This window comes from Tribolium madens, unplaced genomic scaffold, assembly GCF_015345945.1.
Source record: "Tribolium madens isolate multiple individuals breed KSU strain unplaced genomic scaffold, Tmad_KSU_1.1 Scaffold_19;HRSCAF=116;Tcas5.2_LG9, whole genome shotgun sequence".
Taxonomy (NCBI): domain Eukaryota; kingdom Metazoa; phylum Arthropoda; class Insecta; order Coleoptera; family Tenebrionidae; genus Tribolium; species Tribolium madens.
In genome coordinates, this window is record NW_025400983.1 from 6,685,176 (window position 1) to 6,700,798 (window position 15,623).

General features: G+C 30.4%; 1 protein-coding gene across 2 annotated transcripts in view; it reads left to right on the top strand.

Annotated features, from left to right (window-relative positions):
- The window catches only part of LOC123010881 (TNF receptor-associated factor 4), a 30,253-nt gene that overhangs the window by 2,215 nt on the left and 12,415 nt on the right, over positions 1 to 15,623 (top strand). Inside the window, exons 1-2 of one of the 2 annotated variants that reach the window (XM_044408062.1) lie at positions 7,543 to 7,681; positions 9,969 to 10,020. In XM_044408062.1, the coding sequence (XP_044263997.1) occupies positions 7,650 to 7,681; positions 9,969 to 10,020 (84 nt within the window). In that variant the 5' untranslated portion in view covers positions 7,543 to 7,649. Of the gene's footprint in view, positions 1 to 7,542; positions 7,682 to 9,968; positions 10,021 to 15,623 lie in introns of those variants that run through there. The other variant, XM_044408071.1, reaches the window with a different exon arrangement.

Here is a 15,623-nt window from a genome sequence, read left to right on the forward strand (position 1 = left end):
TTTGGAGCCATCAACATCAATCTTGCAGTTTTAAAAACATTTTTTTCATAAGGTATAATTTAGTTTTCACCACTAGACAACTAGACAATTTATTCTGTTTAAAACTGCAAAACGATGAAAATTTTATTTTATTACAGTAGGAACTCGATTATCCGAACTTCCGTTAATCCGAACCTCCATTAATACGATTACTTTCTTACTCTATCAAAATAAAGAACTAAACTTTGAATATTTTCAAATGGCGGATTTGTAGAATTGAAAAAGCAACAATTTTCGGCGTAGAACAACCACAAAATAGAAAATCTTTTGAGAGTGAAACAAAGTTACCAAACGAATTTTTTGTATCAATTTGAGAGCTTTATAATGACTAGACTTGGTGTTATTTACCTCGCCAAGATTGGTAACGATTAGTATAACAAATAACAATATTAATAAAAATATTATTAATTATATGCGTTTTTTTAATAACATACGCAATGCATATGTTATTATTATTACCTACATATGCAATTATAAAAAACGTCAATATTTCAAAGTAGTTGCAATTTAATATAAATTTTAAACAATTCAAAACGCGATGGTTCAATATACCTGTAGGGCTATCTGTAGAAATAAAAAAATTATCTGTATACATATTTTTAATTCTCCATTTTCTTGTACTTGTCCTTGAAATATTGATACTTGATTCCGTCGAGAATGGTATTACAGTGATACTCCTCTATAACGAGTCTCGGTTATAAAAAAAATAAAGTATCATATTTTTAATGTGCTTGCTTTCTTATTAAAAAAAAATAAACTTTTTCCAACATTTTTAAAATGGGTATATTATTGTCAAGCAACATTGTCTTGTTTGAAACCACTATTTAACATACCAGGTGAATAAAAAGTATGCTTAAACGATTTATTTTTTGGAAAAACTAATTGATGAATGACATTGTCACATTGAATGTGACATTTTGTCAAGTAAAATTTTTTTCGAAATTTTCTTTTATTTTTGAGTTCTAGAAAACTTTTATTTTTTTAAATGGCAACTCACTATAAAACTGTTTTTCTCATGAAGGTTATAATCTAAGGATTACAACTATCTACTTTATATTTAATTTTTAAAAATAAAATAAAATTTTGTTCTCAAAGTACTCGTACGATCACATTATTAATATTACTTTAATTATTATTTTCTGGAGGCAATCCTGTATGTATTTATTTTTTGTTTTTTTATTAAAGCTTTATTGAAGAATAAATTTAAAATTTTGGTAATTAGCTTTCGCTGTCGAAAGAAAAAGTACAGTTAGTGTTCAGCTTTCGGTTTACTTCCCCACACGTGTATTGATAGTCGTGTAAAAAATCTCTTGATTAAAGCGTGTATTAATTTCCTGTTACAAGCAACCCCGTCGCCATCTTCAACTCTTCCGGCCATTACGGTTGACTTCATTTTAAACAATGGTCTTGTACATTCTTAAAATTCCTTCCCACAGTGATGTTTTTAATACGGCAATTAGTGAAGAATGTTACAGTATAATATTCAACGTAGTCTCGCGATTGCAATATGTCAACCGACCGCGAAATGTATTACCAAAAAGAAAATGTTTATCTCGGGTTCCTGACCATACAAATTCTATATAATTACGTGCTTGAGGTAAATTACAGATGTGTGGAAGAGAATTTTATATTTTTGGTAAATGCAGCGGTGCCAATGCAACGCCAGAGGTAAAATAACTTTGCGGAGAATTTTTTTTAAATCACAGCATGCAATAGAGTCGTAATTATACAGGGTGTTCGGTCCAAGTCGCCCCGGCTGATAACACCTAAACTTACTTCTTTTTTTCAAAAAGTAAATATTTAAGTAATAATATTCATTCTTGGCTTTCTTAATAAATGTATTAAATTTTTTTAGCACATCCGGTGTTGCCGGAAATGCTACCAAATTTAGTTTTTCAAATGGAACACCTATGTTTTTTTTTCCCCAAACAATAATAATTGACATGAAAAATACTGTAAACCACTATTTATTACATTTTGTGTAACACAATGCAATCAAAAAACATCTTAAGTCTTAGAATTTTATAAGGAAATTGATCGCGTAGCCTGATTTTTAATTTTAAAGGAAAGGTGTGAATAAAAAAATGCATGGATACAGTTTAATTGTTGGTTTGACAAATTTAATTTGTCAGTTTATGAGATTATGAACCTCTTGGATTTTCTTCGACTGATAACAGAACATTCAGATTTCTATTTTCTTGTTCTTCACAAAGAACCACAGGTTTTTTAGTTTTAAGAAGCGAACCTATTCGTCTCAGTTGTTTTTCAATTCGATTAAATTTTCAACGATTTGGGTGAATTCTATTTGAGTATTTTTCTCTATACTGTCTTTCAGCTTCCGCTCTATTTTTGTTGCACTTAAAAAAACACTTCAAGCTGATCTACTAATTCGTCGAAATTAATAACATCCATTATTAAAGATCTCAATAAGATTTATTGACAAATTAGGCTTTGTCAAACTAAGAATTAAACGGTATTCAAGCTTATTGCTTTTTTCATGAATACCTTGACAAGTAAAATCCGCCTACGTTGCAAAATTTGCAATAAAATTCAAAAATTTAAATTGTTTTCTGAGTGCATTATGTGAAGTAAAATGTAATAAATAGTGGTTTACCGTATCTTTTATGTCAATTATTTTTGTTTCGAGGAAAAAAAACATAGGTGTTCCATTTGAAAAACTAAATTTGGTAGCATTTCCGGCTACACCGGATGTGCCAAAAAAATTTGATGCATTTACCAAAAAAACGCGGAATAAATAGTATTATTTGAAAATTTAGTTTTTGAAAAAAAACAATTAAGTTTAGGTGTATCGGCCGAGGCGACTTGGACCGAACATCCTGTATACTGCGACGAAAAGACATAATTTCGAGAGGTTTGCTCCCGGAACTAAGAAAAATACGAATTTTTTTTATGATTATTACCTAAAAATTATAATGACTAAGGTTTCTGCCCAAATGTGTCAAAACGTAATTGCTTCTGAATTTCTGTATTTTCTTTTTAAATTATTCCAAGTTAAATACAAAATATAAATAATTTGTTCCAAAATTTATTATTATAATTTATTATTCAAAAAATAATCATGCCGAGTATCCTGCGTGCTTAGAAATAGCCTGATAAAATTTTTACGTTTTTTGTCAAAACGTTTTGCTAAAAAGAAATATTTTTCGTCAATTTTCTACCCCAAAATGTGATTGTTTGTGTTTAAATTTTCGAAAGTGTTTATGAATTTAACTAGTGGAATTAGTAGTGCAAAATGTCGATTGCTGATGTCAATAATGTCATAGTAAAAGTAAAAACGCTTAAGCAAAAAAAAATTTCACGCCATGTCTGAAAGCTAAAAAGCTAATAAACATGGTCACTTTTGTGACCTTTGCGGATAAATAAATAAGAATAAAATATGGTGAAATTGAAAATTAAGATTTTCGATAACTTAACTAATTTTAATTTTTTTAAGATAAAATGGAGAGGTTTATAAATAACAAGCGAGTCTTAATTTGTTAATTACTTCTATTCTATTTAATTGTCCTTTATTGGAAATAATAAAGTGGTGCGAAATTATTGCAGCAGATATTTTTTAATTAGTACTAATAAAACACACCACATTTTAATTATTTCTCTAATTTGTTTAATAGCTCTCTGAAAAAGGTTTTTTAGCCGCATTTTAGCATACATTATTTATAATACGAGCATTCCAGAACAGAAACTTCCATACATAGAGATAGTCTCCACCTGGTGATTGAACTTGTTACCACAACAATAAATAAAAGTAATTAAGGACCGAACAATTTAAAAACAAATTAAAACTGATAAAACCTTGAAAAGCGCTCATTCACAAGAGTGATATGAATAGTAAGTAATACTTTGTTTTAATGTAATTTCCTTCATTAAACCGTATCATAATAAATCATAAAATTGTTGTAATAATCTCCTTTGTGTTTGTTATTTTCAATGCAGCTGTGAACGCGTTACTGTTGCAATTGCAATTAAAGCAATTTTCTGTTCGAAAACAACCTTGAATAGATTAAGTTAATTAATTCATCATAAATATTTTTGCATTGGACAGTTATCTCCTCTTGTTTTGTTATCACAAGCATCTATGCTAATGCTAGCCGGACGGATATGCTTTATTGTTAATAGCAGCGAAAACAGTTAAATTAGCTCTTGATTAAGTCATTGAACATTTACAATGAAAAATCACCTTCACCCATTTCTTATCAAGTTGACTAATTTTAACGCCAGTTAAATAGCTATTTGAACTTCCTTTCGAACCGGTCTCAACAATTTTCTGTTGATTTTTTCTCCGATGCAAAGCAATCAGACGGCGTTTTTCCATTGAATGAGAAACAGGACCGTGAAATGGGATGAAAAGGTGCATCACGACACGTTTCCACCATTTGATTTAGTAGATTCCCACAGATTGGCGGCGAGACATAAAAGCTCCCATCTCGAATCCGAATACATCCGTTACTGCAAACGTGAAAACAATTACTCTTTGTTGCGAAAAAACGAGGAAACGCGCCAATTATTCAAATTCGAAGAAAGTTGGTAAAATAGTGGCAGTGCTGCCCGGAAACTGGGCGTGCTAAGGTCGTTGCCGCAGTGGGAATTAAAAACCGGAAAGGAGGAGACCGAACCGGAACACCCATCTTGCGCATATTGATTATCGAGAGGCCGTGTTTACATTTCCCATATTTGCCATGTTTTGGTCCTGATTTTCGGCAGCCAAGCGTACGGATTTGAAACACGTGCCAAGGCCCCCATAATGAACTCATCGTTGAAAGTGAAAAAACGACGAGAAATTTTTAATTAAACAATACGGGAGATGATAGTGAGATAAGTTGCGACAATGACATTTTTCTTGCGTGCAAGGAAGTGGATTTACTTTCGGTGAAAAGATAAAAATGGAAATTAAATTGCCGACATGTCGAGGATATTTTGTAAATTCTCCGAAAGTGAGGTCTGGTTTTTGTGGAATATGGATGAATAACTTCATTTTCTTTGATGAAACAATTTATTACAAGAACTTAAAGAGTGCAAATATTGTTTTTTTTCTTCTAAATCAAAAAAATTTAAAATTCAAAAATGTTAAATATTTACACGTAATATCCGTTCCACATTGCTGTGAACAGTCAAGGTTAATTGTGCAAAAACTCTTTTGTTTATTTAGTGGCTAAGCAACCGTATCACTCAAATGAACAAAATGTAGTGGTATTTTTATTAATACCTGGTAACCAAGCAAGATATAAATGAAAACGACCTTGAGTTCTATAGCAATTTCAAACCAATTTTACCCATACTATGTAAATCATTTAAATAAAGAACAATTATTAAACTATAATATCTGTTCTAGTTTATTTTTTGATTTTTAAAATGTTTTAAAAGACAGTAAACGTCAATTACATTTAGTTTTGATTTGTAACCTCTAATTTTGTAAAATTATTCCAACACATTACTTTTTAAAAGAGTATAGGTAATAAGAACTTCGTTTATTTTAAATAAGAAAGCAAAGAAATTAAAAAAATATTAAAAATACAGGATGCGCCAGAACTCGCGCCCGATAGAAAAATGCTATGTGACGTAAGATGGAACATGGAAAAAATGTTAAAAAAATTCTGTCTATAAAAATTTCAAAGTTATGAGAGTTTAAATTTTGCATTTTGACTCTATTTATGTCTGTTGGAAACATAATTTTCCAAGTTTTTTTGCTACAAGCTATTAGAAGAGGAAATAAGGAAGCTGTATCCTAAATTATAACTCTGTTTAATGTTATTTGTGGCTTTGATTGGCAAATTCTTTGTACTTTTACTAAATAATTATAAAAAAATATACAAGATCATCAGTACCATAATTAAATAGATATAAAAAATGTCAAATGTCAATTTTTTTAAGAGACAGTATTTTTCTGTTTCTGGTATCTTATCTTACTCAAAATTTTTCTCAGAGGCGCAAGTTCTGACACACCTGTATACCTAGAGTAACAGAAGAATTACATTGAATGTAATTTAATTTATTATTTGAAATTGGGTTTGAATTTTAAGTTTATAATCTTAATTTTTAGTTTAATAGATACATTTTGAGTTAAAAAAAAATGTATTTGAAAAAAGTAACAAGTAGGTACTAGATCTCTCCATCTTTTTAGTTTTTAACATTTCATCGTAGATTCTAACAATTTATTGTAGTTTACAAATTAGTTTAACTTTAAACTTGACTTCAATTAGAAATGTACAAATGTGTTAAAACGTCATGTTATTTACCAGCAATTTAAAATTTTTATTTTGTACTTAATGTGAAAGAGTGTTTTTATCAACTTATTTCAGTAGATGAAGTAGTCTTTTATAGTCTAGTGAAATAAAGTAATTTTTATCTACTGTTTATATTCAAGAAATTTTGGTAGGTGAATACAAAATAAAACGAAATATACACGACGATAAAGATTGTTTATCCACTCGTGAAAAAAGTCCACTCGCGAGTTTGTCACTCGTAAACTTAACCTTTTCACTCGTAGAAAACAATTTCTTTATCGTCTTATATAATAAATAACTATAATTTTTAAACTTAGAATTTTTTAGATTAGGCTTTTTATCGTATCTATATTTATTCTAGTTTACAAATCATTTTAGAATCAATTAGGTATTTACATACATATTTTTTTTGCGACTTCGTCTACGTATAAACAATAAAAAAAATCAACTCTTCTTCCTACTTTTCTTCTGCAACAACTGAGTGATTTTGCTCAACACTCATCATTAATTCATGGAAAGTGGCTGATTTGCAATTTTGCAATTTTGCCATTCGGACAAATCCTTTTTATTAGCATCCTTCCCATACCAAACAAGTACCGACATCAGAAATAAGTAAAACATGGTAAATCTCAATTCGAAAAAACCACCAGCAAATTAAAGCAAAGAAAACTGGTTATAACATAATAAGCGGGGTTATTAAAACATATGAATAAAACATAACCAGATAAGATCACGTTCTGGTATAAAATATATTTTTTTGATTTTGAATGATTTCGAATTGATTTATGAGTAAGTGAAATAAATAATTTAGGCGTTTTTCCCGTCACTACAACCATAATTATCAGTCACTATGGTGGTTAATTAGAAGTAAATTGATACTAGCACTTCCGCTCACGTGATTTTCCTCCCCCTATAATAATAAATTATAGATTTTGAAGGGGCCATTTAATCACATGTGGTGGTGACTAAAATTCTATTAAATACAATGAGTAAAAGAAGAAGAATCACAACACTTTCTATAATTATTAGTACTATTATAGACGGGAGACATATAAGGCGTCGACCCACACACATCTCGTTAATTTTTTTTTTAATATGAGAATATGTTTCCCGATATAATCATAATTTAATAAGCTTTTAATTCCATCAACATATAATTTCAGTCTTTATACCATAACCATTTTTCCATTTTGTTGAAAACCATTCCCCGCCATACATCCGGTGTTAGGTTGGAGGTTTTCACCTGACTTATAATTCACCTGCTCTTACTAAACAGTCACGCTTTGCTGTTCGCAACCGCCACAGCAAGAGTAAAACAGTTTCAAAGTTGAGTTTCGCGATTTTTCGGATGTGATATTTTCATCGAAAATGCCAGTGGGACTTGTCTATGATTTTGCTGGGTAAGTGATGATGATTCATTCGAGGACACTGATCCTTAATTTGAAATTGAAATAAATTCATTCGCATTAATGGCTTTTAAATAATTGCTATCATTTTAATTGGTGTTTGTTATTGCAATTTACGTCAATGTGTTAATGCAGTGGAGTATTTTACAGGATTGGGTGCTATGAAATTACTGTAATTAGAGGTGAAGCAATAGTTCATGCGATTCGTGCAAACAAGTGCAGGAATTTGAACTGCATTTACCTAGTTTGTTGTTATTTATTATGGTAATAAAGAGGGACACTTGTTTGAGTTATTATGAATTAATTAAATAAAATGACTCAGGGAGAGTCGGAAAATTACAGAATAATGGCAAAACATGACATTTTATACAAAAATACCTATAATAATAAATTGGATAATCATCTTTAATTTTTAGTTAATTAAAAACAAAATCAAGAAATAATTCACAGACACTAAAACTATGTATGTATTTGGATCAACTTGCTATTGAGTCTTTAGAAAAAGTGGTGTCAAAATGTGACTTTCTTAAAAACGAAATTAATTTTATAACTAAATTTTTTTTGTTTACTTTTAGTTTCATGTTTTTTTTCTTGTTTATTTAAATTTGTAATGAATTTTAAAAGAATAAAAATTTGAAAGTATAATTTATTTTCATTTTAGCATCCAAATAAATTCTTTAATACATAATTGTATTTTTGCACTAAGGCACTAAGATTACATACAGTATGTCCGAAAACAATATCAAAAGATTTCGGGGTCAAAATAGAAATATGTTCCTATGGACATAGGACATAGGAAGCTAGAACGATTTCTTGACCTTATACAGGTGTTCCGTTTTTATTGTTACAAATTTAAACAGGTGACAGAATATTCAATTTTAAGAGAAAAGTTTCCTATGCTTTTTTTAATGTTTTTTTTTGTCAATATTTCAGAAACCATTTTAGATAAAATTACAAATTTTGGTACAGCAGATAGCTTTTATACACTTAAACGAATTCAAAGATTATTTATTCTGAAATAATGAAAAAACCTATTAAAAAAGCAGGGTATAGCTCCTTTATAGAGAATGTTGCGACAAAAGTTTCCTATGCGTTTTTTAATGTTTTTTCTTCAATATTTCAGAAACCATTTTAGATAAAATTACAAATTTTGGTACAGCTGATAGGTAACTTTTATACACTTAAGCGAATTCAAAGATTATTTATTCTGAAATAATGATAAACCTATTAAAAAACGCTTCTTTACAGAGAATGTTTCGACACATGTTTATGGAAAACTTTTGTCTTAAAATTAAATATTCTATCATCTGTTCAAATTTCTAACAATAAAAAAAGAACACCTGTATATAAAAATAACAACAGAAAATAACGAAAACGCGTATTCCGTAAAAAAATTGCGAAAAACGTTTCCAAAACTAAAATTTTTCTTTAACGGTTCCTGAAGTATTTGAATATTGCTCGTCATTTTGCTCCCTTAGGAAGAATTCTCGGCCATATATGCTTAGGTCTATAGGAACTTTTTTCTTATATTGTCTTAAAAAAGTTTAACGTTTTTTACACCACACCCTGTATTGGTATTAGTATTTTATTCAAATTGCAGTTGAGTCTTTAAAAAAAGTTAAACACTATTTTTATAGCTAAAATATTTTTTGTTTACTTGTAGTTTAGTTTTTTTTAATGATTAAATTTCAAAAGAAGAATTCAAAAGAAAGTACGATTTATTTTCATTTCAGTATCCAAATAAATTCTTCATTTAATCGTTGCAACAAAAGATAACATCAATATTAAATTTGATTTCTTAGAAACCGGGCGAATTTTGAAAAAAAACAAATTTCAAGTCCACAAAAAATAAATCGACTTCGTTTTGTCCAAACATGAACAAAAATAATCGAAATTCGGCTCAAGATTAAGATACGCGAGGCACAATACCGCTCCACAATGAATAATTTTCTGCCCATTGAATAATAAGATTCAATTGAAAGCATCCGTCCATTTTGTTTTTGCTCCAGTGATGATCCAATTAGAGCAATTAGATTTTTACGCACAATCTAAAATTTTACAAGGGTCACTCACCGACGCCGTAATTATCCCCCATTTGCAATAACACATGACGGTGGAGCATAAAAACGTAACAATATGTATTTGCTTTCTCTCCAATATGCTCGCGTGATGATTCGAATCATCTCATTTGCTTTTATCGATCGACAAAGCCATTCGCAAACATATGGCATATGTGGTTGCATTTCTATCTTCAAACAATAATTTGGTTTTTTCTTTTCAGTGAAGGTTTATTCACTGGGCCGGAGAGTAGTGTCCCGATCGATTACGCCAAGGTAAGTACAAAAGAAATTCTAAGTGTGATAGTGACAAATGTGAGGCATATTTGAGCTGTTAAACGTGACGTGACAAAAGAGACTTCAACGGATGATCAAGCGACGAACCCGAGCTTTAATAAATCTCTCAGATATTTCAAGTAGTCGCTTTAAATCAGGCCTCTTCAATCTTTCAGACAAAGAATTATAAATAAGCGGTGAGATAGGTGAAGAAACTTATTGCCATCGTAAACCAAAATACAGGGTGTTTTGTAAAAAGACAAAAAAATGTCAAGTATAAAATAAGGGAACACGAAAAAAATTCTATCTAAATTTTTTTTTAAGTTATGAGAGTTTAAATATTGCACTCTCACTCTATTTATTTCTGTTCAAAAAATATGTCAAAAATTTATGACAGAGAATTTTTTAAACATTTTTTTATGTTCCTTGTATCTCATCTTACTTAGCATTTTTCTTTTTTTTTTGTTTTTTTTACAAAATACCCTGTATGTTTAATGTGTATTTAATTTGAGAAATGAATTCTCTCATTTCTGTAATTTTTATAACCGGCATAAAATTAAGACAATTAAGTAAACGCGACGTCCGTGGAAGTTAAATGGGGGTTCTGCCATAAACGCAACTCATTGACTCAAGAACCTCATAATTTATTATTAAACCCAGCTGGAGCTCACTTTAACCCTTCATATAATTGCTCTTTATTGCTACTTTCTTGCCATCTGGTCCTCCCTCAAGGGTGTCTTAAACCGATCGACCACTTCGAAATTCCATCCCGGAACAATAAAGACAAACAAAGGAACATATTTCAAACACGTGCACCAATTTCCGTTACATTTGACCCTCCTTCGGCGTAAATTAAGGCTCAAAACAATCCTTGAAAAAATGTACAATGTTCTGTGAAGCCCTGGACACGGTCACATAATTATAATAAAAAGGCAAGGACTGGACGAGACGAGACTGTCTCCGCATAGGAATGTGTAATTCGCCGGAAGTTGCCTACACGGCCATGTTCACACGATGCGTTTTTCCAACAAGTCGGAATTTTTAATCGCGAAGTACAGTGTTGTTTTGCGGTGGGGGGTGTGCAATGGTTCATCCCTCATCTTCCGGCGTGTGCACATCTGCTGGGCATTGACAGACCAGATGGTACAAATTTTCTAAAGATGGCCTTGAGACCGGTTGGGGATCGACAGGGCTCCTATTCGAAAAATTGGGCCGATTTATGCATAACTTATTTGTTTGTTTAGATAGCACCCTGTTTATTTCAAATATTGATTTTTGATAAATTTTCACACTCTCATGTGATGTTGAAGTGTCGTAAATTTACTGTAAACAACTGGAATTGACATAAAATGACATGAAAAAAATTGATTCTATTTGCAATTGCAATTATGTTAATTGTTGCTAATTAATATTATCAATAAAATCAACTGTTGTACAAGAAGTAATTACAGATTAAGTGTAAAAATAAAGATAAAATAGTTTATTTTTCTTTAGCTTTTTAAAAAACATTGTATGAATGTTGTACAACACACGTATGAGTACTTATACAAGGTGTTTCAGAACTTGCACCCCAGAGAAAAATTTCAAGTAAGATATTTTAACATTTATTTTTTGGCATTTGACATTTTTTATGAATCGTCTATAAAGTTGACAAATTATTTATACTACAAAAATCAACTGCAAAGGCTTGTTATTTAAATAACTATTTACCCTTTACAACTTCCCTTACTTTGTTGTATTAAATTTCAAAAAAGGTTTCTTATTTTACAAAAATCGGCAAAACTATTCGTCAGTTCGTTTGGTTTCCGAAAATTACAAGTTACACAGAACTATTTTTTTTTTTAAAGAAAGCTATACAATCAAACTTTCTAAGTAAAACATGGATTGGAATTTTTTGAAATGATAAGAATAAACAAGACATTTTTTTTACGTAATTTTACGTTGATATTAAAATAGCTATTTATGCAACAAGTTGCAAAATGAGCGTGTTTTGCACTAACGTGCAAAAAGTAGCCATTTTGCATCATACAAGATTTTTTCCAACTTGATTGTGAAAAACATAGGGATCAAATTCGAATTTTAAATATGTGAATAATATGTCAATAATTTTCCAAAATCATACTATTGTCGGGGCGTTGCTATGAAAATACTCTTATTTGTTATCTTTATGTCACACTTTTTAACACTAGTGATAAAATTAAGCACATTTGACAACTAAAATTACATATCACAATGGTTGCTTTTCACAAACAAATTGTAAAAACATGTTTCCTTTTGCTAGAAAAATTATTTTGATAAATGGTTACAAAAATTTAAAAAATGTGAAGTTTAATGTATGTAGCGAATCTAGACGTTTATTTTATTTATTTATTTATTATAATTCAGGTGAGCTAAACTTACTCCGTATAACATAATATTTAGGTATTCTATTCTATCCGTAAACGTTTTCGGATTGAGAGTAAAGAGCAACACTAAAATTGACATAAAATGTTTATTAATTTAACTATTGTATGACTAGTGCAGTTAGTAGTGCAAAATGTCGAATGCTGATGATCTAGAAGATACCTCTCTAGAAATTGCTGAAGCAGCAAATAATACAAAAAAGAGACAACATTAGTAAAAGTAAAAACATTTTGGCGCAAAATAAAATTTTTACACCATGAATGAAAAGTAAAAATTTTTCTGGTTAAGTCATAAAAGTGGTCACTTTTCTTACGTTTGCGCATAAAATCAATCAAGTGTTTTAATCTATGCTAGCTACTGAATGAATCAGCTAAGATGACTTCCCTGGTCCATGTTATGCCACAGGGAAAATTACAAATTAAATGTAAATAAAATTTTCAATGTTTATTTTGCTGTAAAAATAAAAAAAACATTGAGTTCATTGTGTCTTATTGCAACAGATTTTTTTATTGTAATATCTTTAAAACAGAAAGATAAATTTGACTGACAATCTTGCAGAATCACAAAACATGTTTTCGTATCAACACGCTCAAATCTGAGTTTTTAAAAAGGAAATTTTGTAATCTTGTAGTTATTAAAAACGCCGAATTGGGTAATTTTAATCTAGTGGGTGTTTAAAAAGTACCAATTTTGAAACTGTGGGAACTGCATTTTATCAGTAAAAAAATCTCTGTAACAGTATTCAAACTCAAACATTTTTTTTAATTCTATCTAAAACCGTATTTAAAATTCTTGATCGCCCCGTAGAGAAATCAGACAAAATAGAAACAATTATGTTGTATATTTTACAATCAGGTAATGACGAGAAATTCGTCTCGAGTGGGAAGAATCCACGAAATCAACAACTTTCGGTAATTTCGTTGTTATTTGAACCAGTGAATGGATAGGTACGATGAAATTACCAAACCAGCGACCGGATTTGACCAATTTACTAAAAGTAGTGCCACCAATTTGTACTTGTCTATTCAAAGTCAAATCCAGTGAGAATCTTAGAAAAAACTGTTTGAAAATTTATGAAAGCTCGACAACACTCGTTCATCACCACAGTGTTTACCCGTTTTATTTTCAACAGCTGTTTTCACCCTCTTTACAAATAATTTGAGACCTCTTTTTACCCTGCCTTGCTACCGAAATTAGCAGTTATTTTAAGTGGTCTCACATTACATCCTACCCTTTTATAAAAAAAAAAATCATCCTTGCTCCTCACATATCTTCACATAAAACGGTGCACAGAAACAGTTCCATTCTTCAAGTGCCTTTGTGTTGAAGTAATGATTCATGCAGCGGCATATTTGACCCGTAAGTCACTCGAGATTTTTTCCAATTATTGAGCTTTAAAGCTCTTTCATATTCATATTCAAATCGAAATCTGATATCAATTCAAAATTTTCCACAAAAGAATTCCGAGTCTTGTCTCTTGTTTATTTAAGAGCTTAGACTCTGATCCTATCTCGAAATAAAGTGTCCCAGCTTGATTGATATGTACACAGCCCTCTTGTCGTTTTTTTCCGCCAGTATTGATATGCAAAAGAGTGATAATTGGAAGACATTAAACTAGATGAAGATGGTTTCTCCTTTTAGCGAACAAATATGTACAGCAAATTAGTGATAGCAGAGTTAACGCAATTATCACAAGCTTGTGAATAAGTAGAGAGGTCGTTCGAAGACGTTCCAAACCCGTTCTTGTAGTCGCAAGGACGTTGGTCTAGCAATATATGCATTGCTATCAGCGATCTTTAGCATTTGCTGTTTCTGTTTGTTTCTGGGTTAGCCCAAGACGCATCGACTTGAGGTGACTCCAATCGCTACTCGAAACAAATGAATGACACGTGACGTCATCCTTGGAACGGAATTATGCCCATTAGTGCCAAAAATTTGGCCAGGAAATGTCAACAACGACTTGTGTCAATATTGTCAGATTTTGCATTCACCTTTCGGAGAATTGTCTTGGCAAAACGATGTCACTAACCTTATACTTTTAATTTTCTCCTTCCTCTTGTGTGACTTCTCACGATGTCTGGGCGACACATTTATGTAAATATGAGATGCAGTTACTGTGCTAGTACCACCAATATTTATAAGGACCACATTAGTAATTACAATAATTTTGATTTATGAACCATTGGGTCCTACCTATATCCGTTTTGTATGAAAAATTACAACACGAGTTGTTTTATTTTATAACCGACATATTTAATTGTCGCATTTGCATACACTGCTTGTTAATGAGTTATTTTCATGGTTATCTAACAATGTGCAAAAGTTACCTTTCGTTTAAACCGGAAACTTGGATTTTATTTGCAATTGTTCTTTGCGAAAATTTATTTTCTATTCTATTCGAGTTTATAAAATCTGATACCGATTGTATAGACGAGAATCTTTCTATTTTCTAAATGAAGCTAAAACAATCCAAGCGATAGTTTGTCAGATGGCATTCACTTCCAAGCTTATTTTTTGGCCTTAATAAAAAATTATTGTCACAAGTAGTCTACTATCCATAAGAAAAAACATTCTATCTTGTTATTTTTATATTGTAAAAAGTCTTCATTAGAAAGTTTGAAATAAAAACAAAATTATGTATTACAAATTTTCAACTATACCTATATGATTTCCCAGCGAGTTGGTAAGATATTTAAAAATTATTATGTTATTTAAATAATATTTAAAATATTTGAAAATTTGCATACAAAAATCATAGATCAAAAACTTCCAACATTACATTATTTTTTAAGTCATTTAACTTCTAATAACGTTCTTTATTTTCTACTTTTATGATTGCAATCCGCTGCACAAAAATACTAAATCATAAAGTTTCTTTTTTAAAGCAGTGAAAACCTTATTTTTTGTATAGGTACTTTAATAAACAGGATGTCCGGAAATTGCGTGCACAAACTTTTAGGGGTAATTCCTTACCTAAAAATATGAAGAAAAGCTCCTATCAACATGGGTCCAAAAAAGCTTTTTTAGAAAGTTACGATCGTGTAAAGGTGGGCCTTCAAATGTGCTTTTTTAATTATTTTTGTTAATAATTTAATTAGAAAAACAAAACTACGCATCCGTTGGTTTTTTAGTATTCTGAATCGATTGGCGTACCTAAATAAAATTTATGAATCTTCCTCAGGGGCGCACAAATATAGGGT